General features: G+C 38.6%; 1 protein-coding gene across 1 annotated transcript; it reads right to left on the bottom strand.

Annotated features, from left to right (window-relative positions):
- Positions 1-5,868: 5,868 nt before the first annotated feature.
- On the bottom strand, positions 5,869-24,149 carry calb2a (calbindin 2a). The gene is made up of 11 exons (XM_029434044.1): positions 23,826-24,149; positions 19,424-19,500; positions 19,250-19,339; positions 18,504-18,584; positions 15,930-15,986; positions 13,817-13,894; positions 12,176-12,231; positions 12,003-12,042; positions 11,767-11,820; positions 7,809-7,880; positions 5,869-6,678 (listed from the first exon to the last, which is right to left on the bottom strand). The coding sequence occupies exons 1-11, from the start codon at positions 23,917-23,919 to the stop codon at positions 6,562-6,564; spliced, it is 816 nt and encodes a 271-aa protein (XP_029289904.1). The 5' UTR covers positions 23,920-24,149; the 3' UTR covers positions 5,869-6,561.
- Positions 24,150-25,696: the final 1,547 nt, after the last annotated feature.

The following is a 25,696-nucleotide window of genomic DNA, read 5'->3' as shown; positions in this document are numbered from 1 at the left end:
CACTCTCACTGCTCTGATTGCACCGTTCATCCATCAAGTAGCCAGAAGCTCCAAATAAATGATAATGTTTCTCTTTAACTACTGAATGTATAAATAAGAAGTGATTTGCCATATCAGCTTAACCCTTGTGTCTCACTTAGAGGACAAAAATGTCTGTGTAACAAAAGTGACATAAAATGATATATTAATATTATTTCTTACTTTTACTGAGGTAAATCTTTGAACCAACTTCAGTCCGGATCATAACTACCAAATATTCATTTATTTCCAGATTTTGAATTTGAAAAGGATTTTCTGTATTTTTCAATGATTACCAACAACATAGATTTGATGCATTTACATTTTGTGTCAGATTTACAAATACAATAAAATAATAAATGCAATGGTAAAAATGCCCCCTTCCTAAAACTGTGATAAAATGGCATATATATATATATATATATATATATATATATAAATATTATTTTCTACTTTCACTTTTTTCTCAAACCAACCAACATCATTCCTTACCATAAATACCAAATAATTATTCATTTTTAAAATTTTAACCCTTCAAAAGCCAGGTTTGTATACATAAGGCCACTGTTTTTCAATTTCTTTTTCCGTTCGGTGTACTAAATGCTACAAGGGATTTCTTTTGACAGTCTGAGATATGTTAATGATTAGCAACAACGTTAATTTTGATGCATTGCATCAAACACATTATTAATGCACCTCGTGAACACCAGAAAAATAGCATAAATTTGGCCCATAGGGAAAACATGAGAAAATTGCTTAATCTGTTTTTTTTAAATATTTTAATGGTTTTCAATTGGGAACTTTTTTGTCTGAGTCTCTGTATTTTGGCTACACAGCTTATTATAGACTTAATATAGGAGCTGAAGTTAAACCTCCAAAATCTGAGGGGAAAAAAACCCTCACACCCCTGCCAAAATCTATGCCACCATATGCATGAGCACAGCCAAACTCATTGAAACATTTAACATTAAAAACAAAAATGTCTCTAGTGAGGCACAAGTGTTAAAAGGTGATATGTCAGTGTTGTTCACCACTGACCCCAAGTGATCAAAAATCATTTATTGCAAGTATATTTGTATAGCTATAGCTTGATTTAAAAACAAATACATTTGAGTGATATCAATCCTTTTGTTTAAAGAACGATAAAAGCATATTTCCCAAAATGTCAAACATAATCTTTTAAAAAGTTTTTGATTGACACAACCATAAACAAGCTAACTGAGACTTTCAGTGAGGAAGAGAACTAGACTTATTGTGATGAAGTGAGAAATGAGCTGGAAGAGACATTTCTCCCTGTGACAAACGTCCTTTGTCCAACCTGCTCCCTATAATCATTTGAATCCTCCAGACTATATGCAGAAGGGTTTCTTTCCAGAGAGTTTGGGTTTTTAATTACGATGAACTGATGAATTACAGATCGTTCAGAATGTTTCTTTTTTCAGGAGAAGTCCATTCGGCTGCAGTATGAGTTTGCTTTGGTATTACAGCGCTACAGCCAAGAGTGATAAAGTTGTCAGTCAGGAGCAGCACTGAAGAACAGAGTCAGTGTCTGTGCCTTCATTAACTTGTATTTGTTTGTGAATGTGTGGATTTATTGTGCTGTGATGTGTGTTTGGATGCGTGTGCACATATGCCTGCCTTCAGTGTGTGCATGTGCCTGGGTGTGTGGGATACACAAGAATCTAGGTTGGAACATCCATTTTCAATCACTTATTTAATTCACATGAGCTATATTTAAAGAGATCATAAATAAAATACCAGGGTTCCTTTCATCAATGAATAAATCATGGCTGTTATCCTGTATTCATATTATCTTCTTTCTTTCTCCCCTGCACACAGTATAGTACGCTCCAGTCTTTATCACAGTGGGCGCGATGTATGATTAAGTGTGTTTACATGCACAACAGTATCCTTTGAGTATTCGGTCGACTCAGCTATTCACTTATTGAATTTTCTTGCGTAAATACTGTTTACAATAACCCCATCATGTGGACCCCTGAACACGATTTAAGATTCAATTCTATTTAATGTCCCGAGGAAAATTCAGTCTGCCAGAACAGAAGAGAAAATAGTGCAAATCAGAAAAAAACATATCAGCAGAAAAATAAATCTCTAATCAACACTGAACTGCTGGAGGAGAATGCCCTCCATTCATGTCATTTCTGTGCACCAAATGCAGTGTTTTTAGCCTCTTTCCCAAATTGAGAATCCAAAGAATAAGCTCTTGAAATTATAATGCAGAGTTATTAATGCAACAGATCTCAAAAACGATCGGGTCAACATCAATGCTGTATCACATTTGTATCCCACTGATACACCTCAGACGAGATTGCACTGCAAACTTTGTCACCAAAAACATACCCCATCTGCTTATGAAGACCAACACATGCCATTGAAAGCCCTGGGGGGGGAAATTAGTAAGTGGACCTTGAGTTAAGAGTGTCAAACTACTATAATGGAAATTCAAAACATGTTTGTTCTCCTTTACCACTGTTAAAGAGTTAAAAATTTAAATGAAATGTGTTGTGTGTTGTCTCATCTACACTAGTATCTCTCTTGTTCAGGCAAGTTTAATGGTTACTCTAGTTTCTAGTAATACTCCATCACAAGTAGTAAACTGAACTGTTCTGGCTACAGGAATAACATGAATTCTCAAATTGGGTGGCAAACAGCTGTTGGTTGTAGAATTTATGTTTGCCATCCCTAGAGTCACGACACTAGTGTGGCTAAAAACACGTGGCAAAGTGAAAAGATGAATGGCCTTAGATTGACCTTTTTTGTCAAATAAGTATGTACGTATAATATAGGTATAAGTATGTAATAATAAATACATACTATTTTTTGTCAAATAATAGTATATTATGTAGTTTTAGTTTGTCACTTTCCCTTTTGAGCAGATTTATAGCTAGAGAACAGAGTTCATCCTGCATCTGTTTGAGATAAGTCTGATTGGAAATGTAAAATCTACTCCCAGATGGTAGCAGAAGGCAATGCTTAGTAAGACTGCGTTCAGAGATTGTAGATGCTTCTTGCCTTCTGCAGTGCCTTTAGTTCAGACTCTTCCTGCAATCCCGTGCAGGTTGATGGTTTTCCTAGAAGGCTGGAGCAAATGTGAGAATTCTATATGAGTAATTGCAGCAGCAAGAGAGTATCTTGCAGAGGGTACGGAACATGTGGAGATGGTTTCTTTATTTCTGGATGACTGACACAATACTAGATAAGAGACTTATTAAGTTTGGCACTGAGGTATTGTCCAATCTCTCAACGACTGCATCTTCAGCAAAATATTTAATTAGATGTGCCTCCTTTCCAAACTCTATCAGCTCCTTTTTTCGTTTTCTTTTTAATGATGTGGAGTTGTAAGAAATTATTCTCACACCAATGCACCCACTCCCTTAAGCATTTTTTTCAAAGCACTCTCCCCTGTTTGAAAGTCTGATGACAACAACTGAGTTATCTCTATAGTTCACTACCAAACAGTAACTAAAGATCTCACTTTGTCAAAAACAGTGAGATAGTTGTGCATAGATGTTTGAGAGGGAGAAATGTGTTGCTGTCCAGGGACCAGCCAGTAGGTTGGAGACTTTCTCTCAGAGCAGCTGCAGGTGTGTGAAAGGAGAGGCTGAGGGATGTGCTTGATGGTTTGTGACGTGGTTATAAAACTGCATCGAAATAATTATATTCAGGTTTATTGATGCTAAACCTAAATGATTCAAATAATTTCATGTACACAAGAAACTATAGCATGATATGCTCTGGAATTTAATAGCATACAAGGCAACAATTCCTAAATGTACTGCATATTAATTGTGCTTTAAGGTGAGACATCTCATTCTTGTGATAAAATATTTTATAATTTCTTTCTCAACTAAATACACTCACAAGTTGAGCTGTTACAGTAGGCTACCAGTAGCCAGTAGTTTTCAGATATTTAACTTAAGAAAAAGTTGTAATACAACAGCGTAGAAATACATATTAGCATTTATTAGCATAAAGTTATTCTTAATGTACCGAAAGTAAAAGTACTTATCATGCAGAATGCAATTAACAATTATACAGTAATCGCCATTACTGCAATCCAGGGCTTTGCTGCTACAACCTTAGTTGGTCCAGTAGCTTAGGCTATAGTGGCTAATGCTAGCAGACCTTTGATAAACGTTATGGTGTTACTGACATTATTCAGCTAGCTTAATGACTCTGATATTGTCACATTTCGCTTATACAGCCTTACTTGCTTGTATGATTAGCTTCGCTCAAGGTGGCTAATGTTGGCAGAAAAAAAAGATACATTTCTGTGTAGCCCATAACTGACATTATTTAGACAGCTTGCTAACTTTTTGACTTCTCCACTTGTGCTACCGTTAGGCTACACAACATTTAACAGTTTCACTTTAAACAATATTAATACTTAGGATGACTTATCAGCTAAAATAGTATTGCAATTTTGGCAAAGAAAATCTCGAGCAGCAGCATGTCATATAAAGATTTAAATGCTTCTGATTAATTAATGTTGGTTTGCACAAGTTCCACATTGAGATGGGAGTTTTTGTGCTTGCTGTATTATTCAGGTAGCTGTAAAAGCATGTCAACTAAATTACAGTGGTTTTATGAGAAAGATCGTGTCCTGTCCCACTATGTCAGGAGTAACATCTCAGCTGAGGAGGAGGGAATACCTCCCACCTTGGATTCAACTGGAAGAGATGGAGGCTTCCAGTGCACCACTGGAATTTCAGCCAGTTTGTCAGTTTAGATCATTGTAAAGTTTTGTAGTTATATATTATTGCAGGTTTTATGCAATAGGCTCATGGCATGTTTCTATTGACATTTAACGCTTCTGAGACACACCATGGTTTTGGGTAATATCAGATTAGATTATCTCCCTTTTAGATTTACTTTGGTCATTTATGAGTTAAAAAAATGAGACCACATGAAGTTCAGATCACCCTTCAGTTCAGGTTTTCAGGGAAGGGAGAAGTGTTTTGTTATGTTGCCTCATTTCATTCACACAATACCTTGCAGTGCAGACACAGCAATATCACTCTGCTTGTTTCTTCAGTCATTCTCGTTATGCAACTGGGAGAAAGACATCATGCTGCAAATAAAGCTGTCAGTGCTACGGCAATACAGCTAGTATTTCTATCAACTTCTTGATTCCAGTGCACCCTATGCAATACATTTCCAGGGAAAGCATTAGAAGTTGCTCAACACGACCAGCATCAACATCAGATTGCAGTTATAGTGTTTTTCAACACTTACTTTACTATAGTTTTAAATTGTACACCATCTCACCTATTTATGCTTATGCTAGTGTATTGAAGGTGATGGAGCTGTTTAAAGCTGAGAGGCTTTGATAACATAATCAAGTTGGTATGCAGAAGGTCAGCACAACAGAAAGTAATCAGGAAATTTAACTCGGAGAGAATGACATAGTATTGTATTGCTCTGAAATATTCCAATCTGGTCTCCTAAAAGTGACGTTCACATAATAAAACCGCATTGTCAATTATGTTTCAAGGGAAAAGTATTTTCTCACGGAATAAATTAGTTTTTGAAGTATTACAAGTACGTTTCTAATCAAAGTCAGCTGAAGTCCACATAAGGAGGAGGTCGGGATGAATGGTTGGATGGGTCAAACAGAATTTTCACCCAGGAGACATGTTACATAACGTAACAAACTTATTTTAAGCCAACAATGATGTTTGGTTTTCTTCAATTTAAAACGATAACGATTTGTTAGGACACAGGATTGAATATTCAGATTGTAAGGCACAAGGAAGTCTAGAAGGGAATCCTTTCCATAAAGGCATAACCAACACTGGCACTCTTTAACAAAATCATGTTCATACAATGTCTCAACAGATTTTATCTTAAGACATTTTATTAATATTTTCAATTGACAGTATCAGCCAAAAACAAACATTGAAAATGTAAATCATATTGTATCAATGGAATAAGAGGGTTTCAGGACAAACAGAGGCGGAAAATCAATGACAGTTCCATCACACACACTATAAATAAGATTAATTCAAGCAGAGCATGTCTGCAAGTTTATTTGACTATGTATTGTATATAATTCAAAGTTGAAAGAGCGAGGGAATGGAGGGGTCAATGAAGCCGGGGTCAAGTTTCTGGGGTTTATTAACAGGTCAAATGCTAATTTTTGTGGAAAAATGGGTTTGGGCTTTTGGTCAGGGGATGCAAGTCAGGCACAGCATAGTTGGCAGGGACGTCTATGAGGTTGTAAATGGTAAAGGACATGGGGGAGAGTTGAGAAAAGCTATTGTAGTGGTTTCAGACAGCTCATGGTTAGGGTTCAGAGGACAAAGGGCAGACAAATTAAGGAGGAAGAACTGTTGCGTGCTGACAGTGCACTTATTCGTTCTGATTTTGTAACTTTATGGAGGGTGGGGAAATGATGGAGGGGGGGGGGGGCTGGCACATGCACCTGGTATATGTTGCCAGGCAGCTGGATGTGGGTGTGGTCTCGGGGGAGCAGGGCGGGGCAGGCAGAGAAAATGATACACAACAAGACAGGAGGAAGAGTCACACAGTTGGCTCCTTGCAGAGGATAATTTCCAGCTCGCCACGGTAGAGCTTCCCTCCGTCAGACAGGCTCATGATGCTCTGCTTGTAGCCCGTCAGGCTCTTTGCGTCCACCTCCTGAACGAAAGAAAGGGGGTTATGATAGAGTCAGTAAAACTGAAAGGGCAAAATAGTTATCCAATTATCCAGATAAAGATCAATTTAACTAATATTGTCATGGACGGTCAGATTTTTGCTACACCTAAGCATTTTGTAATCGCACAACACACGTGCAGTTTACACTGATAACGTGGCATATTTACCACTCAAAATTCTTAGTTTTTTTTTAAATACAATGGGTGCTTGACTTCAGACATCGGTAGGCAAAAGATGGCATCTCATTTTGAGGCGACGACTATTGATTCAGCCGTCTGAAATGACAACTGTGGCTAGCAGATTTTATCAGCTTTACTAGCTTGCTGTGTTATCCATGAGCTGACTGAACACTTCATCTCCAGCTTTTTCCAGTTGTTTTAAAAGGCTCTTAAATATGCACTTGTTGGCTACATACTGTACAATGCTAACTGCAAGGTCCCAGATTCCATCCTGGCCTTTGGACCTAAATGTGAGACCTAGACATTTTGAAATTCAAGATACTGTGACAATTTATGTTTCTGATTTCAGTCTCTTGTGCCGTATTACTTTTCTGGCCTCAAATCCTGACAACAACACAGAGGTGATGTCACACCAGCCTAATACACACAAATGCACTCATTCTAAGATTATACCCCTGGTTTGACAACCGTTCAGTCACTGCTCGCACAGATATATACATTGTGAATGCAGATAATAAAACAGTTAATAATCTTGAATGATTTGGTGGTATCAATAAAGCTGTTGATAGTAGCTTTTGCACCACTGAGAACCAGAGCAGTCAACATCAATCATCACATGCAGCTTGTTCATGTTTACTACTTCTACTATTGTAACTCTACCATACAGGCATAGCATGGATTATTAAAGAGATATGTTTAAAATACAGTTGTTTGGGTGTATTTCTGTTTTGTTTTTTTCTGTTCTGATACGCAGTAATAATACACAGAATGCACAGGGAATAAACAGCTGAGAGGAGCATTAGTGATCGGAGGGAAATGGTATCAGGTGCCAGAAGTAACAAGCCAGGTCGAAGCTCACAAAAAGTATAGTATGCCACAGTATGTGCTGGTATACAGAATGCCTGTGAACCTTCACCAAAGCCCCCATCTCACCTTCTTGTTTTTCTGGTAAAGGTCTCGTAGCAGGGCATCCAACTCTTGCTCATCAATGTAGCCATTCCCATCCTGATAAAACACAAATGTTATTTTCATCTCCAAACATTCAGAAAGGAGTTTAGTTTACTTTATTTGATATAATTAATTAATATAATTATAACATAATTATGGACAAGGGCAAGATGCATTGTCATTATGCAACTGGGAGCAAAACACTCATTTAGAACATCTGTCCACAGGAGGCTTATAAAAAAAGAAATTAAAATAGAAAAAGTACTACTACTACTGTTAGCCATGATTTAATATGTATATTAAAAAACATTAAAATTATGTTGCATTTTCAATTCAGTTGGTAGACAAAAACTGAATGTCCAAATGAGGTTTTACGTAATGCAGCAGTTACAGTTTATTGAGGAATTTAGGAACAAGGTTTAAGTTGGAATAGCTTATGAAGCTTTCAAAGTTGAACATATTTTTCCAAGATGTGACAATGGTGCCACCTCATTGGTTTTGTTGTCCATAATTCTTATTGTCTGGTGATATTATGGGTTGTATAGGTGATTGTGTGGCTTATGATAGGTGTCATTTCATGGCATGCATGTAGAGCTGGGCTGTGCTGATCCTTTTTTGAATCTGAAGCAGTTGAGATTTGATTGAACTTTTTTGCAGATATTATACCGTTTTTTTTCAAATCTTAGATATGAGTCTTACATGATTCCTATGTACTTGACATTGTCAACCTCACTTGTGTCTCAGAAACGTTTTTATACATTCGGTATTAGAGGACTCAACATTGTGTTGTAAGGATTCAGTAGGCTGGTCAGTGTCCTTGCTTTAGACTGTAAGTAAAGATAAGATCTACAGCTCAACAGTATGTAGCTGCCTATTGCACCAGAGTTTTCATCAAAAAATCCTGAATTCTTTCCTACAGTGTGAAGCAGCTATATTTAGATTCTGAGCTTCCCTATTTTTGTGCCCTGCTCTGCTGCTCAACGTCATTCAATATTTTATGGCAACCATCATCAATGTACCAGCCAAATGGCCATTCATAAATGATGATTTTAAAAGGACTTCCCATTCACAACTCAGTAAAGGGGGTTACCTATAAAGTCAATATGGAGCCACTTTGCTAATTAATGAGTTATGTCTCACTGTAGTGTCTAGAATTTAGCCAAAAAAATCCAAAAAAGTCCAAATTGTTGGAAATGTTCCCTTGGCAAGTGGAACAAAACCATGTTCTGTTCATCTAGGCTCAGTCTCAAGATGACTTCAGAGCTTGCCAGTCTTATTATTTACTTTGGGAGAAGCTCTTTGATGTTTACAAAGCTAGATTGAAATTTCCCAGATCTTGGGAATAAAGTGAGAATTTTATATATTTTCACTCTGCAGAGTTACAGGAAAGCGGCACAACATCAGGTATCATCTGGTCTGTCTAAGTTGCGTGCCATCTTGCATTTTCAAGACCTCTCACAGTTTGGGGCTGTGACACTGTGAGCCATGTTAGCGTTCAGCTGACCGGCCACATTGCCCTGCCTACGATCTCTCAGCACTAGTGACAGCAGCCGCCTGTGTTTCAGCTGCAGGGCCTGAGCTCATAACAAAATGATGAAACTAATTACACCCATAAATGGTAGTGCTCCATTCGTAGAGATAGTCTACATGAATGGACCGCAGTGGCTCATCTATAATTGAACATTTAACCCTGTCCTCTGCAAGTGAGCTAGAGAGAGTGCTTGCCTTCAGTCCAACTAAAGACAGGAACATGCAGGCAAGCACCCACCCACTGCTATGAAGGCCTGCCCTGTTAACTAAGCCCTACACAGTTACCAGAGTTAACAATTAAGTAGAGCATTTGGAGCTTAAGGGTTCCTTATTGACCTTAGAAATACTTAATTATAAAAAGTTATTCTTAGCACATCAACTTACTGGACATTTTCTGGAGCTTTCAGCCATATTGCATGGCCTTCATTGGCAGATCAAAATACAGTGTGGCTGAAAGCCCTGGACATTTTGGACGTTGTGTCACAGTTTTAAATGCATGGTCCAATTTTGTTCGAATGGAAAATGAGTCAATTACACTGGGACAGCAGCTGCCACTTTGAGATTTAAAAACTTTACAAATAATGAGGAAACTTGGGGACTGTATTGAATATGTATACTGTAAAATAAGAACAAATTGCAATAGAGCTAGAAACAATTGTGTAGAGTCTTGAGTCAAGTTGTCTGGATGACTCAGAACTGTTTGTTTTGGAGTTTCCCTTTTATGAAAATCACGAGTATGCAAATTCCTTGTTTCGTACCTCGGGTGCTCCTCAACTAGCTAGAGAAATTAGTTAGGCGTGGCACACCTGTCCCTTTGTAAACAGCTCAGGTAGGTTGAGCAGCCTTCTTATAGCTACATAGATTATGGCTGGTCCCTCAGGCTGACACAAACTTACAAGATATCATAAACATGAAAAATTATTTGGCAGATGTGCAACCCTCCCCTGTAACTTAGCTCTGCTACCGTCTCTCTTGTATAATATCATTCCGTGTAGTCCCTTCCCACCAATATGCTGCTAATGTGGAATATATGGCCATTAACTGAACCACTGCTCAACCACCCTGAGCTGTTTACAAAGGGACAGGTGTGCCACGCCTAACTCATTTCTCTAGCTAGTTGAGGAGCACCCGAGGTACGAAAGAAGGAATTTGCATATTCGTGATTTTCATAAAAGGGAAACTCCACAACAAACAGTTCTGAGTCATCCAGACAACTTGACTCAAGACTCTACACAATTGTTTCTAGCTCTGTTGCAATTTGTTCTTATTTTACAGTATACATATTCAATACAGTCCCCAAGTCCCATCATCAAGCTTTCACATACAGTAGCCCATAGCCTACTTATGCAGAGACAATTCTACCAGTCCCAACCCTTTTCAAGCTAGCTTCTATTCCACTAGCCTCAGCTAACTTAAGTATGTAGCCCATTGACTAACATACCTTATTATATTGTTATTTTACAGTTTAAATATACAGTAAGCTACAGTCCTCAGGTCCTTTCACCACGTTAGCATATTAGCTTTCAGATACAGTATACTAAGCCTACTTATGCAGAAACAAACCTACCTGTCCCACTCCTTTTCAAGCTAGTTAATTTTCCACGAGCCTCAACTAAATTAAACTTGTATCAATAAAACATACCTTATTTTTTTTTATTTTACCAAGACAAAACAATGATTTCATTAGCATTAAACAAAAATAGCCCTCATGATGTTTTACTTAGGGGATGTTGTTGTTGCTCACAAAACAAATTGTGAATTGTTTCTGTTCAAATGTCCCTTTCGAGCATTGTAGTAAAAACTAATTTTGCTCTGAATACATAGACAAGATTTCCCAGGAGCGTCCCAGTTTTCAGTATGGCAGATGAATAACACCGTCTGCCAAAATGAAGGTGGAAGACAAGCTAACCCAGAAGTGGGACCAGCTGAATGTTTGTGTGTGGAAAGTAGTAGGAAAATCTATATTTATTGCAACACCATCTCCTACAAGATGATGTTGCCATTAAACTATGGTTGTAGTTTTACACACGTGGTTAAGGTTGTAAATTGAAACAAAATGAAACAAACTCAACAAAACTACTTGGTTATGTTTAAGCAACAAAACGTACCTGGTTAGGATACCATCCTATCATAATAAGTAGGTTTTTTTCATAAATTCAGTTAAGGAACATAAATGTGGTCTTGAAACGCAAACACCGGTCTACTGGGTGAAAGTCCTGCGTCCCAACGTTCTCCACATGTGGACAGCCGCTGACTTTGATTAGAAACATTTATGATGCATCAAAAACTAGCATAATTTGGGACAAAATTTGTTTCCCTGGAACGTAATTGAAAATGCAGTTTTGTTGTATAGAAACGTAATTTTTCAGGGACCAGGCTGATTTATGGCCACCTTGAATAAAATGTCTCCTACCTTGTCATAGAATGTGAAGATGGCATTGAACTGCTCAGTGGTCAACTTGACTCCCTGTAAAAACAAGGTTTGACTTTGATTATCAGACTTCAAATTACAGTATGAAATATATCAAGTATATCATACCTATTCAAAAATAGTGTCTACACCATAGTAAGTACAACATATTAATTGTGTATATTCTAGCCATTATGTTTTGCATGATCATTCCTTTCTGCACCATGTTTGTTCCATACCTGGAAGCTGAGTAAGAAATTCTCCTGAACAGGGAGAAGCCTGTGGGAGAGAAGGACTTCATTAGTGGACACAATAGTTAGTTAAATTATTCAAATCCGTTGATGGTGAATGAACATCAGCAGGCAATGTGTTTCAACATTTATATAGTGAACAGAGTCAAATTGCATATTACCTTGCCATCTCTGACAGGCCCAGCTTCCCATCTCCATTCAGATCAAACATCCTGAGCTACAACGTGGAAGCAGAACAGAGATAAGAAGGGACAGAGGAGAGAGACTGCAAGGAACGCTTTTTTTATAGGTATGTGCTGTAAAGATGAAGGCAAATATGGTGCCAAAAATTTCATTGACTAAGAAACAGAATGGACAGCCATAAAAATGTCTACCTTTATTATACATCCACCCATAGTTCTGGATCTTTAAAGGGACTGTCTTTAAAACAGGCTTCAACCATTTCAGCCAATGCAGTTGATTTTCTTTTCTTTCTTTTTTTTACAGAATAATAACCTAAAAGTTCTTTTTTTAGAGGGAGAGTTATGAGGAAAGAATACAAAAGGGTTTGCAAAATTAGATTTTCCTAAATATTACATTTCCCTTGAAAAGAAAAGCTAAAAGTGGTATTCTGATTCTGTACATATTGTGATTGCACATATACTTGGTATGAAACCATTCCTCTCAAACGTTGGACGATTGTCCAATTGTAATGTCTTAGGAAAAGTCAACCCTGTCTCCTACAAAATTACGTTCCCATAATAGATTGTAATCTTAATTATGTTTTGAGGGAAACGTATTTTCAACTGGATTTTGCTTACAGTTTTAAACATTTGCTTAGCATTGTAAATTGAAACAAAACAACAACGCAACAAATGATATGGCTTTGTTTAGGCAATAAAACTAAGCTCAACTAAATAAGTATTTTTCTTACGTTATTTAATGTTAACTCCTCCCGACGTGGACTTCCGCAGACAATTGATTAAAATATATTTTAATACGTCAAAAACAAATGTAATCTGGGATCAAATAAATTTTGATTATAGTTTTGACCATCTGTGGCTCTAAGGTGTAGAGAAACAATAATGACCAAGTGTATCTATAAGTGTCTGTCGGAAACTGCGTCAGAAAATTAGGTCAGGTCAGCTCTGGGGCTTCAAGAAGAAGCAGATGTTAGCACATCTGTGCTGTAAACACACAACCTGCATGACATGATGGGTCACGACCACTCAGCCGCACAGCGTTGCTGCCACCAACATATAGGCCTCTGAGGTCCTCCAGGCCAGTTACACATTAAACATAAACCTTTTTGTAAAGACTGCATATGGCTGTTTCTGTAAGATTTATTGCTGCTTCAGAGATTTTACTTTTTTCTTTAGTTTTTAGCCATTTATAGTGACGGTGATAGAGACGGTGATGCAAAATCACTTCCTCATACATATCTATCTATATATATATATATATATTTTTTTTTTTCTTACCTCAGTTTATTTTCTAAGCTCAGAGAGGACCTTCTTTACTACACTGTCGTAAACAGTGTCTTGTTGAGACAGGGAACACAATTTTTGGATTGAGAACTTTAAACTGATCATCTCCTTTTTAAAGATTTGTGTATTTTTGGTGAAAATCAATACAATTTTAAATCTTATGTTCTGATACTGAGCATATAGTTTTGCCTAACAGAATTGTGATAACTGTCCAATTACACTGTGCATCTGTGATTCCTCATTTTGCATGTGTGTGTGTGTGTGTGTGTGTGTGTGTGTGTGTGTGTGTGTGTGTGTGTGTGTGTGTGTGTGTGTGTGTGCAAGCGTAAGTCTTACTATGGTCTGTGTGTACTCCTGGAGCTTCTGGTCATCATAGTGTCTGTTTGCCTTCTCCAGCAGGTCTGACAGAAAGCCCTGAAGACAGAGACAAAAAAAAAAGATTGCACAATGTAGTTTATTTAGTTCAAGGAATTTCCATGTTTTCAGATTAGTTGATGAAGAAAGAAAAGGAACAAATGAAGAGGGAAAATATAAAGGAAAGGTAAAATAATAAAATATATTGTAGAGGAAAGGTAAATGAAGGACAGTAGGAGGGCAGAAGGAAATACATCGAAGAAAAAAAGGATGGAGACAGAAGAACAATGTTGATTTCAATGCTATTTTAAGAATTGTATTTCGTATGTAAAACCCTAATCTGCAAAGCAATGAGTTACTAAAGCCATTAAGTACAGTAAATGTAGAGAAGTAATTGTCTCAATCTATTCTTAAATAACTAGTTCAGTACTTGAGTCGATATATTCCACATATTTTCCATATCTGCGACGTGAGTCTGCTGCCTGCATTTTTTCACGGCCACACCTGAGTAACTCATCTGCACCTGGTCAGCTGGAAGAAATGTGATCCCATAACAACCCAAGCAGCCTAATCTGTACATGAAGCGTAATTACTGACCCCATAATGTTCAACTCCCCAGTTTGGAGCACTTCCCTTTATATAATTTGACACAACATTTCCAACAGGCGTTGAAGTGAACAAGATTTGTGCAATCTAAAAATGTTTTTGCATCTGAATCCTCACCTGAAAAAACACTCATGGTCATTGGGGGATTTCCTGTGGAGCAGCCACTTAACTCTCCTCTGTGAAAGCTGCTGCCTGGCTTAACTGACCCATGTGCTCATATGTATAAAAAAAAAAGGTGAATCACACTGCAACTCGGTGACGAACATTTTGAAATGTTGATTATCCATGGAAGTATTTAGCTAATATGATGGCCCTAACAGCGCAAAAACTACAGCTTAAGCCAAATGAATCCGTTTCTTATGTCTACTTAGCAGTTTCTATGAAGTTAGACAGGAAAATAAATATTTTTTTAACAAGGGCCTTAAAAGAATAGTTTGTTGTTTTCTGGAAATATGCTTATTCACTGTCTTGCTGGGAGTTAGCTGAGAAGATTGATGCCACTCTGAGGTCTGTACACTGAATATGAAGCTAGTGCCAACAAGCAATTAGCGTAGCATTCGTTTCATTAGTACAAAGAGTGGAAACAGGGGAAACAGCATGTCAAAAGGTCAAAATCTGCATCTAAAGTTAACCAATTAACACAATATATCTAGTTTGTTGAATCCGTAGAAAAACAGAGATGTATAAATGATAAATTGTGGTTTTACAGGAAGTTACGTTGAATTTCGGCACAGTGATTTCCTGGAGTCTTGTTGGCAGGCATGTAGTAGAGCTGCTGGTAGGCGGTTTCTCCTTCTTCCAGCATTTATGCTAAGCTAAGCTAATTATCCGGTGGCTCTATCTTTAAATTAAGAATGCAGACATGTGAGTGGTATAATTATTCTCATCTAACTCTTGGCAAGAAAGCGGATTAGCGTATTCCCTACCAACTAGTTATTTCTCATAACTATTCCTTTCATAAAGCAGACTCAGAATCGGTATGATAATAGGGTTGTTACTGATCATAATAAAATGTAGAGGGTTATTGTTCTCTCTTTAATTCCTTTCTTTTTATTGAAGCAACACAATATAACATATAGGAGGTGATACATAGAAATATGTGTATAAGTTAAGACATTGTGTCTAAACTTTCGCACTCAACATGAATTAAAGGCATGGGAAATACATCCAGGGAAACACAAAAACAGAAAAACACAACTATTACTGTGGTACAATTATATGTAAATATGTAAATCAAATGTAAAGATGCGGAATATGGTTTAGTAGTGGTAATTACTGATAATTACAGTTTAGGGTTGGTGCTCTGATAGTGAGCATTTCAATGTGCATTTGATGTGTGTGGGGGATAAAGAAAGAAAAAAAGACATAACAAAATAAGAATAAGTATGACCACGTAAACAGATGAATAAATAACAATCTCACGTAAAAGCAGTTACCACAAATATGTTGCATTTTTAAAAATAATTTAGAATCATATATTTCAACATACCTTCAATTCATTTGCTTCAATGTAGCCACTGCGGTCTGTATCATATCGCCGCCATGCCTACAAGAAATCAACAAAACAGAAGAAACATTGGATTAAAAGCAGTTCTTCAGAGCTGATGCACAAAGCTGCTCTTCTCTAGAGTGATTTACATTTCTCCCCCGTACATAAATCCTCTCTGACCGAACCCTAGCTTGCATTTTAACTGCGCTAAGAGTTAGATTTTTCTCTGGTGCAGAGCACAAATCGTTCCAGAGGGGACGACCACAAAAGTCTGAACCATCACTGTAATGACACAGTCTTCAATACAATCCCATTCGCCCGCATACAGAGCAGAGGGCAACCAGAGACAGTGAGAGAAATGAGGGAGGGAGAGAAAGTCATTTTAATGAATGTTTTAATCTAGCAGCTGTCCCTGTCCAGAGAAGGGCTCCTTATCAAAGATGGATGGCCTTGCCCCTTTTCCTCATCCTCCCACTCTGCTCCTCCTCTGGGCTCTGCAAAGAGGAGCTACAGTGGTGTTATCCATTATATATGACTCTGAAAATAGAAGGTTCTGCTTCCTCATTCTAACCCTTTAAAAACCTCTCTGCCCACTTCCTCCTCCCTGCACCCTTCAACAAAGACTGATTAATCCTCCTCTCTTGTTTTATGTTCCCAAACTCTGCCTCTCAACTTCCCATCGACATTTCATTTATGTCCTTTCTGTTCCCGCTTTCTCTCGTTTGCCCTTTGTATCCTTCTCTCTCCACACCTTCTCTTTCGTTCATCCTCTTTCTCTCATTTCATTATTCCTTTTGGATATGACACAGGGGACAAGGACAGCCTCTTCCTCACATGTAATTGGTTTCTAATTGGCTCCATTCTTTCATTGCAGCAGATCTAACGTGAAATCTGCCATTTTCTTATCTTGTAAAGGTATTTTGTGGAATAAATTATTTTATTTTTCGAGTACCTTTCAACACACATCTTGCTCTGCTGAAGGCTTTTGTTACTCCTACAATCATTCATTATTCATCATTCACAGCAGCCCTAAACTCGTTTATACTGTGCTTTGAACCTTTCATATATACACGGTTTCTTAAACATCAACTCGGCTGTTAAACATTAACATACGATTAACTTTGTTTATTGTCTGAACGCTTGTTAGCTAAATTGATCCATGTGCGCTGCTCACTGACACAGTTTTGTTTATAACACATCTGACTTTGACATAGATGTTATACAATCTCAGAACCCATCGGCAATCGTTCTGACGATGATTTAGCCTCTTGGGGCAGCGGCCAATATTTTAAAGCAGATATTCGGTCAAAGACTTCCTCATCTGTATGCCGGTCATTGTTTAGGGTCCAATTAGTAAATTAGCAACTTGCAAGCTACATGTAAGATAATAAAGAGCTAAATCGTCATCAGATAACAGCCGATGGTTGCATTTCGGTCAATGCGTTCTGCCTCTTTTGCTCTCCACACAGATCTTTTACCTGCATGCAACCAAAGCCCGCTCAAAAGCGATTGGTTTATACTTTTCGGGTTAAAATTGGAAGCCAGAAAGCTTCTGATACCAAAATCTTTACCTACAGATTCTGCATTCATATGAAGATATCTGTTTATTGAGAGAATACTTGCTATGAACAAATGTTAAAACATGTAGGGGACTGCTAATTCCAACTGTCTTGTGGTTCATGTATACTAGTTGTTGTTATCTGCTCCTAACCAGCCTCAGTAAAGCTGGCTCACAACTGATGTTTTTCTTTAAAGTTAAAGATTTTGACACGTGAAATGACAATGCCTTCAACCACTGGGGATGGGGGGTGTCAAATGTGATTGGTGATCATCAATGGTGATTTTAGGCCTGCTTCTCCAGGAAAATATGTCCCAGGGAAATCAGGAAACATTCATGTAGCTGACTTTTTGTACAGATTTTAGACATGATGTTTACGTTTTTTTGCAACCTCGCAGCTGATACATCAGAGAGGGTTTACTGTGTCACAGTAACCAAAACGTTGAACGAAATTGGTGCCATTTCAAACTATTCACACCTCCTTTTAACTACTACTGAAGAAATGTACTCTGCAGATGTTTTGTTTTGACACTTCTGCTTGCTCACTTGTTACATATTAGCCTTTTTTTGTACTCAGACAATTCTCCAATCGATGTTCGTGATGGACCATCGGGTGTGGTTGCTCAATTTGTAATTCAACTGTTAAATCTATAAATCTAAATAAGCAGAAACAAGCAACCATGTGAAATGGAGGCAGAGAGTTCAAGGTTTTCTTTCCAGACTACTCCAGTTTATTTCACTAATTAGTACACCTTCAACCATACACAGGGAATAAATCTGTGAAATTAGCTGGTAGGCAGGAATGTGAACATGCAGGCTGTCTCCCTGGTTGACTGACTCTAGTCTATAATATATGGTTGGTTAAAGAAAGTGTGTCCTGACTAATGGCATTTCTTAGTGAACAAGAAGCCTTTGTACAAATAGTAAAGAACTGACAATTCGACAAGGGGGTACAGCAGCTTTGCATTAAAAAAATATACCAGCCCATCAACACACACTTAAAAACACACTCTTACCGCCATGAATTCAGCACTTGAGCTGACAAACTGTCTGAAGCAGAGCAGGAAGTTCTCTTCAGTTGGGAGAATCTGGGCCAGCTAGGGAGAGCAATGACAGAAAAATAGGAGTGGTGAGAAAACAAGGTGGTGGGGTTGATATGCTGCGAGAGAAGAGATGGAGAGCTTTGCGAAGCCTCAAATGGCCAACTCGGACATAAATAATAAGAGACATAACCTCAAAAGCTGGGCTATGCCTAAATTAGAATTATTTTATTTTTTAATCATGTTTTTGGTTCAACAAAGCTTTTGCACCTGATTTTTACTCCAACAACTGAACCTAAAAGTCATTCGCAGATTTTCCATGCTGCACTTGAATTATTGATATTGCAGAAGCCCTCCTTCTTGCATCTCTTTGAAATGACTCTCCTAAAATGGTCAAATCGAGGGAAAGCAATATCCCAAACTGACGCTCCATTGAGACGATCATAAAGACTGTATTCATGCAATCGATCGCAGTATTGACCGAGCCCCTGAAGCCTCTCACTTGCATTGTATTTGTCTGGCTCTGTGAACTATCTTAGCTTTTTACAACTTTTTTATCACCCTTTGCAGAAAGCATGTTTCCAGTCTTTATGCTAAGCTAAGATAGCCAGCTACATACGTAAGAGTAGTATCAAGCCTATTTGCCAAAATGTCATTATACTCCTTTAATGAAAACCACATAATGTCCCAGCATAATGAAAGGATCACCTTCAAGGTCTTACCTCTGACATCTCAATTCGTCCATCTTTGTTCTTGTCGAACTTCTGCATGAACTCCTTCATCTTTTCTCTGAATATGGGGTTTGAAGGGTCCTAGAAAACATTTGTACTCAATACAAGTGAAACATAAGTGGCCTGTATGTGTATCTGTGTTTAATCTCTAGTCGTTAAACTCACCACCCCTGCTCCTCTCCGGGCCATCTCCAACTCCTTGAAGAAGTTTTCCAGCTCCTTCCCCTCGATGTAGCCATTACCTGGGAGACAGACAGAACATAAACCTGTGTTATCGCAACATACCACAAAGGACCTTTTTCAGTATAGCTGACATGCAGAAACCCCATCATGTGGTCATTGTGTCACAGTATCAAACAGATCCCAGCATGGCTCCGTTTTGCCCCAGTATTGATTCAAACATGAGCCTTTTACCAGTAACTCTCTTTCTCCCCCTCTGGCTCAAAAGATTAGACTATTGACTGACAAAATGCAAACTGATCACTCCTCAAACACTGTGTTCACATGGTTGTATGCAAGGAGTAGCTATATATGGAAAATTGCTTCTCTAGGATTTTGAAGGTGATGATCCACAGGCAGCTTCTTTTATTCCACGGAGATCGATACTGCCTTCAGCGGGGAGTTTGGCAAATTGGACGAATCAATATGGATAACAGTGTAGCCTACTGCGACTATTTCTACCTGAGTTTGTTTTTTAGGATTCATCTAGACTTGTGAAAGTGATGGTATTACGTCATGAGGAACTGAAGCTTAACGGGCAAATGTCTTAACCTTGTTTTACTGTGTGCTGTCAATCATTTTGACAGAGTGTCACTTTTGTCAAATGGTCCTAAGATGATGGCCATCACCTTTTTTTGAGATTCTGTCATGACAAATTTAGCTTGGGGACAATAAAGTAGATGTTTTTTCTTATCATATTTCATCCTTACTCCTGCTGTTCTGACAGTACCTATTCAGAGGACAAATGAGCACGTCCGCTTCACCCAGGTAGTCTGTGAACCTGTGCCAATATTCTATCAACAAGCATGCTGAATGGCTGGACAGATGGCTCCAAACGATGTGACTAGCTGCTTCAATAAAACCCTGGAAGGCAGAGCTGCCTCATTAAACACTAACAAAGATTATTATGCCATCCACTTCCTCGCCTCTCCCTCTTACTCGCTGTCTCTTTCTGTCATCTTCTATCTAACTCCCTCTCCCCATCCAACCAACATCTTAGCATCTTTGTTCTATCCATGGAAATGATTGTGTGTGTGTGTGTGTGTGTGTGTGTGTGTGTGTGTGTGTGTGTGTGTGTGTGTGTGTGTGTGTGTGTGTGCGCGTGCGTGTGTGTGTGTGTGTGTGTGTGCGTATGGGCATTCCTTAGTGATGTTATCAAAACTCATGAATACAAGCTCTGCTGTTTCAGTAAGTGGGACAGTAAAATGCCCCGCTGCTATCGAGCCTCCCTCCTGTGGGTCTTATTGACATTTAGCACTCTGGAGAGAAATGGCCTGCTTGATAATTAAGAGTAAGTTGTGATTAACTACAATGCGAATGGCATGAGATGACAATACAAATAGATTTATGAATAGATTATGCCGGAGCGCTGTCATACCTTCAATAAATGCGGCAATAGAGCCCTACACCCCATTATATTTGTGCATAAGCGAGCATCTGTTTGTACTGTGCTTTTTCAGATATAGGATATGTACTTTCTGTTCAAATCAGCCTCTGAGCCACAACAATACACCTAAGGTAACTTGTTTTTTTTTCTATGAAATGATGTATGTGCTGCAGCCTAATTACAGTGTGTCCATATTGCAGTAAACTGTCTCAAATCCATCAAGTGAACATATCCTCCGTAGTTACACTGAATGCCAATGAAGCCATATTAGTATGCATTTATATAGTATACATTTTATGGCTGACTTCAACTCACTTCCATTCAATTTAAATGTCAAATAACCCGCTTTATATGTCGTAATGAGGGCGCTCCTATAACTTGCTTTCATATACTTTGGTCTTTCTGCACGAGCACTTAAAAGCTTGCACCAACCAGCAAGATAAAAGGTTCACAAAACCACTTTTGGCCCAAATACACCCACTTTTGGATACTGCGTCATTATAGTCCCAGGAGACGCTTCACTCCTCTGGTTCTGATTCTAAAATTCAACCCCAACACAAGAAAACTCTCAAAGTGGGCAGCTGTGCCAACTAAGTGCATATTTAAAGCCTAAATAAAGTGCATTTGCCTTTCAAAGGAGAGTGCAGCCCTGTCTATTCAAATATGTTGTGTTGAGATCACAGCTGGGTCAAATCAGGAAGTGGATTTTGCTTAATTTTCCAGAATTTCCATATCTAGGTTAATAAAAATAATTGACAGCAAATGCTCTATAATTAGCAAAAGGAACCGCAGTTGTTTCCTTTTTCAGCTTTGAAGCGATTGAATTGAGAAGGCCTGACGGAGACAGCCGAGGAAGATGAGAGGGACGCAGAGCGGAGGAGCTTTAAGAGACACAATCCAGATGAGACTTGATCCTGGGCCAACAGGGGAATATATGGTTTCATCATCTCTGGGTGCATCGCCTCCTGTGTATTTTTATCTGCAACTCAAGAGATGTTTACTCAATCTGAGCAAACAAATTAGCTCTCCTTTTTTTCCACCGAGCAAGGAGACACTCCCAGTAATGAGAGCAGAAATCAAACACTGTAGCCAAATCTGTTGATGCACACTGGTTGTATTTGATTTGCAAAGTGGCTCGTTGCAAAGCACAATATGTAAAGTACCTCAGCAGTAGGACACCTGGGTGGTAGGACTCATATCTTTACACTCTTAGCGAGCCAAAAGAGTAAATACAATAACAGTTATAACAACTTGGTCTGCACATTGGCTCTGGAGCTCAGCTGCTGAGCCCCTCCACCCCACCCAACTCTTCATTCTACCCTGATTTCTCTGTGGAATACATTTGTGCAGGCATGAAAAACAGATCGCATTAACAAGGAATTCCCAGGAGTGTGTGTGTGTAAAACAAATAGGTGCAACACACTCGCCTTGCTTGCAGGTGTCTTTCGAACATCTCAAGAAAGTTGATTGAACAAGCAAGACTGAGGACTTTCTGTTTGGAGTAATGGCCAGTTGCAGCCAGTAATCAGAATGGACACTTACATATGTCCCAGTCTGACTCTCAGAGCTTAAAAGGAAAATATAAATAGTCTCCTTTTCAGATTGATCACTGTGGACTTTTGAGTCGATCCAATGCTTCTCAAAAGGGTTACATCAGCACTTTTATGTGTTCACAAAATGCCCATAATCCACAGAAAAGGGTTTCCATAATTAGAGTTTCATGACAGCAGCGGCATGCCTGAAAAAACTTGTCATTTCTGTCACACTTCTGCACAGACACATGCAAACAGAGATATTTGCAGAGTGAGAAAGAAAGGCTGAGCTGACAAATCTGTACGAAGACAAACAGGATCGATGCAAGAAGAAAAGACACCGATCAAAATTGAGACTGGGGAAGAAACAGGGTGCGTGAAGTGGGGAGGAATGGGGAGTCGCTGAATAAAATAGAACATGGGAAATTGTTGACAGATCACATAATCACAATCACATAAGACCATCACCACCTGGCAGACTGCACTTATTGCACTTAAATGAGGCAGTTCTTCATTGGAAACTTATATCAATACAAGAAGCATTTGGCAGAGGCAATTATAAGTACCATCCAAACTGTCCATCATTATAGAAGAGGAGACTCTAATTAAATTATTAATTAATTGCCAAAAAAAACACGTCAATTGCATGTTTGAATTAAATCCCTTCATTGATGGAAAGTGAGGGTGCACTTCCTGCATCATGAGAGTACTTCTCTGGGAGCTCACTGTGCGCTCATGAAGCTTAATTGGCAGAAGAATAAAGGCTGCGTCGACTTAAACTTAAATACACTCGCCATTTAGGGCTCATTCAATATATGAATTATAGACTTTAAATAATTATATTAATTATTTGAAGATGATGCTTTTAAAGAGAAATAAATAAAATAAAATAATACCACGTGGTGTCGGGAGTGGTCCGCATCAGAAATTCATTTGAAAGACGTCGAACTTTTTTAATGCTTGCTGTAATTCTTTTTATCCCGAATATCAGGTCCGATATCAGCTCCTCGACAATAATACAAATTAAAATGTCCCTTTTGGTTACTTTATTCGTCTATCACACAGGGATAAAGAATAAAAGACACACTAGTCCCATAACAGTCTCCTATAATAGCCTATCGTTGCAAAATTTAGCTTTTAGAACCCTATATTACATTATGGCATTTTTTCTCCTCCAAAATGTCCTAAATAGTCGCTTTAATACCCCAAAACGACAAACTTGTATGTGATATTATTGACTGTTATTCTAATCTTGATAACGGCTTTACTTCATTACAGGAGGATGCATGTCAACCTTTTCTCATGCAATTCCCTGTATGATTATTACTAACCTTCCTTCAATCCGCTGCGTTTTACAGCAGATATATATAATTCATTACTCTTTTTGGGGGGTTTGGAATAACTTTTAGGAAGAGAAAAAGTGTCCTACCGTCAGCGTCGAAATGTTTCCAAATGTCGATGAACTGGGACGCAGTGACCTCGGCCAGGTGCAGGTGAGGAGGCTGCTGTGCTTTGTTTGCCATGATGCTTTCGACGGATGCTGCTGCAGGTCAGACGTCAGAAAAATCCGCAACTAACTTTTCTGTGTCTCCTTTTCAAACACACCCCACACAGTGGTCCCGGTGCGCCGCCCGCCGCTTTTTAACCCCGGCGAAGGAGAGACAGCACCGCTGCACCGCCGCTGGGGGCGCAACATCCATCTGAGTCAGCGTCTCTCTCTCTCTCTCTCTCTCTCTCTCTTCTCTCTCTCTCTCTCTCTCTCTCTCTCTCTCTCTCTCTCTCTCTCTCTCTCTCTCTCTCTCTCTGTGCGTGTGTGCTTTCAAGCCTGATGTGGTTGTGTGATAGGAAGTCTTGGGCACTGCAGTGGACATACTTGTGTGTGTGTGTGTGTGTGTGTGTGTGTGTGTGTGTGTGTGTGTGTGTGTGTGTGTGTGTGTGTGTGTGTGTTTGTGTGTTAGGGAACGCTGAGCTAGATGCAGATTGTTTTATTGTTGCATCACCATGCTTTACAGTAGATCCCATGTGTGCATGTGCATATGAATTCCCATATTTTTGTATGCTTGTGAAATGCAAGCCTGTGTTTCTATATGTGTGTGTTCCTACATCTGTGTGTATATCTAAGTGTGCAGCTCCCCGAGCATGTCTGCCAGTGTGTGAGGCTTCACAGACTTAATTAGAACTCACACACTAATCACATTTCCCACACTGCCTCCAGCCAGCAGTGATTAGCCCACATAATAAATGTAAATTCTGAAAAAGAACTTTTTCATTAATGGCCAGTCTGCTGTGCAGGGGGGTAGGCAAAGCCACAGATCCTATTAGGAGAACGAGGATGAAAAAAGGTACTCATATATATTTATTCATCTCATTTACTGGAAGAGGTGATAATATTCAGGATGAAGTAATAAGACTGTAATGAGCAGGAGGGCAAGTATCCCTAGAAGCAGTCCCCTGCTGTTGGATGGAATCTGCAAAAAAACATATTTTAAAACAAAGAAGAAAAAGGAAATTAATAACATTTCTCAATTGATTTGCAGGTCTTAAGACAAATGAGTGTTTTTAATCATTATTCATTTATGTTCGTAATTAAACCTGTGCTTTTTCTGCTCTAACTTTTCAAAACGTCTGTTGCACGTTCTACACCATCAACTATATTGTATCAATAAAGTTGTGTCGAAAGATCATCTTAGGAGGCTTTCACATCAGGGACCCAGGCCGGGATCTGAGTACACTTGACCTTACGTAGATGGTGACCCAAGTGTACTCGGGTACGGAACAACTTTACTAATGTGAAAGCTGAGTGGTGGGGGAGTGGGCAATGGTAATCGGGCACAGTAGGATTCATACCTGATATGAAAACACCCTTAATCAGTTTGAGTACACTTCAAACTGGCATTATTTGTTTGGCCACTAGGGGCAGCGCAACAGGCTGTAAACACAACATTGACATATCATCACCTTATAAAGTCCAATAGGAACAGAGCAACATTAGCATTCATTTAGTTTTCACTCCTGAGCGATATATCGCTCTCTACATCAGCTAAATGTTCACTAGTTGGTAACATTTTTGGAAATACGCTCATTTGCTTTTTCAAGATTTAGATGAGAGGATGGAAATCAATGTTATATCTGTGAGAAGCACAGTGAAACAGCTAGCTTTGCTCTCAGCAAAATTCCAAAATATGCCTCCAAAGCTCAAAAATGAATATGATGTGTCTTTGTTTCTTCATTTGAAACTCAAACAGAAATGTATATATTTTTTTATTATGTTACGTTCTTGGTTGGTAGTGTTCTCCAGTC

The sequence above is a fragment of the Cottoperca gobio genome, chromosome 6, assembly GCF_900634415.1.
Source record: "Cottoperca gobio chromosome 6, fCotGob3.1, whole genome shotgun sequence".
Lineage (NCBI taxonomy): Eukaryota > Metazoa > Chordata > Actinopteri > Perciformes > Bovichtidae > Cottoperca > Cottoperca gobio.
Note: the sequence above shows the minus strand (reverse complement) of the source record. Positions and strands in the feature narration are given on the sequence as shown.

Excerpts from the sequence above, each read along its gene's own strand:
- calb2a (XM_029434044.1), bottom strand. The coding sequence starts at position 23,919 with ATGGCAAACAAAGCACAGCAGCCTCCTCACCTGCACCTGGCCGAGGTC. Across the intron at positions 19,501-23,825 it reads GAAACATTTCGACGCTGACG|GTAATGGCTACATCGAGGGG; the intron begins GTAGGACACTTT and ends TCTGTCTCCCAG. Across the intron at positions 15,987-18,503 it reads CAAGTGCTGAATTCATGGCG|GCATGGCGGCGATATGATAC; the intron begins GTAAGAGTGTGT and ends GATTTCTTGTAG.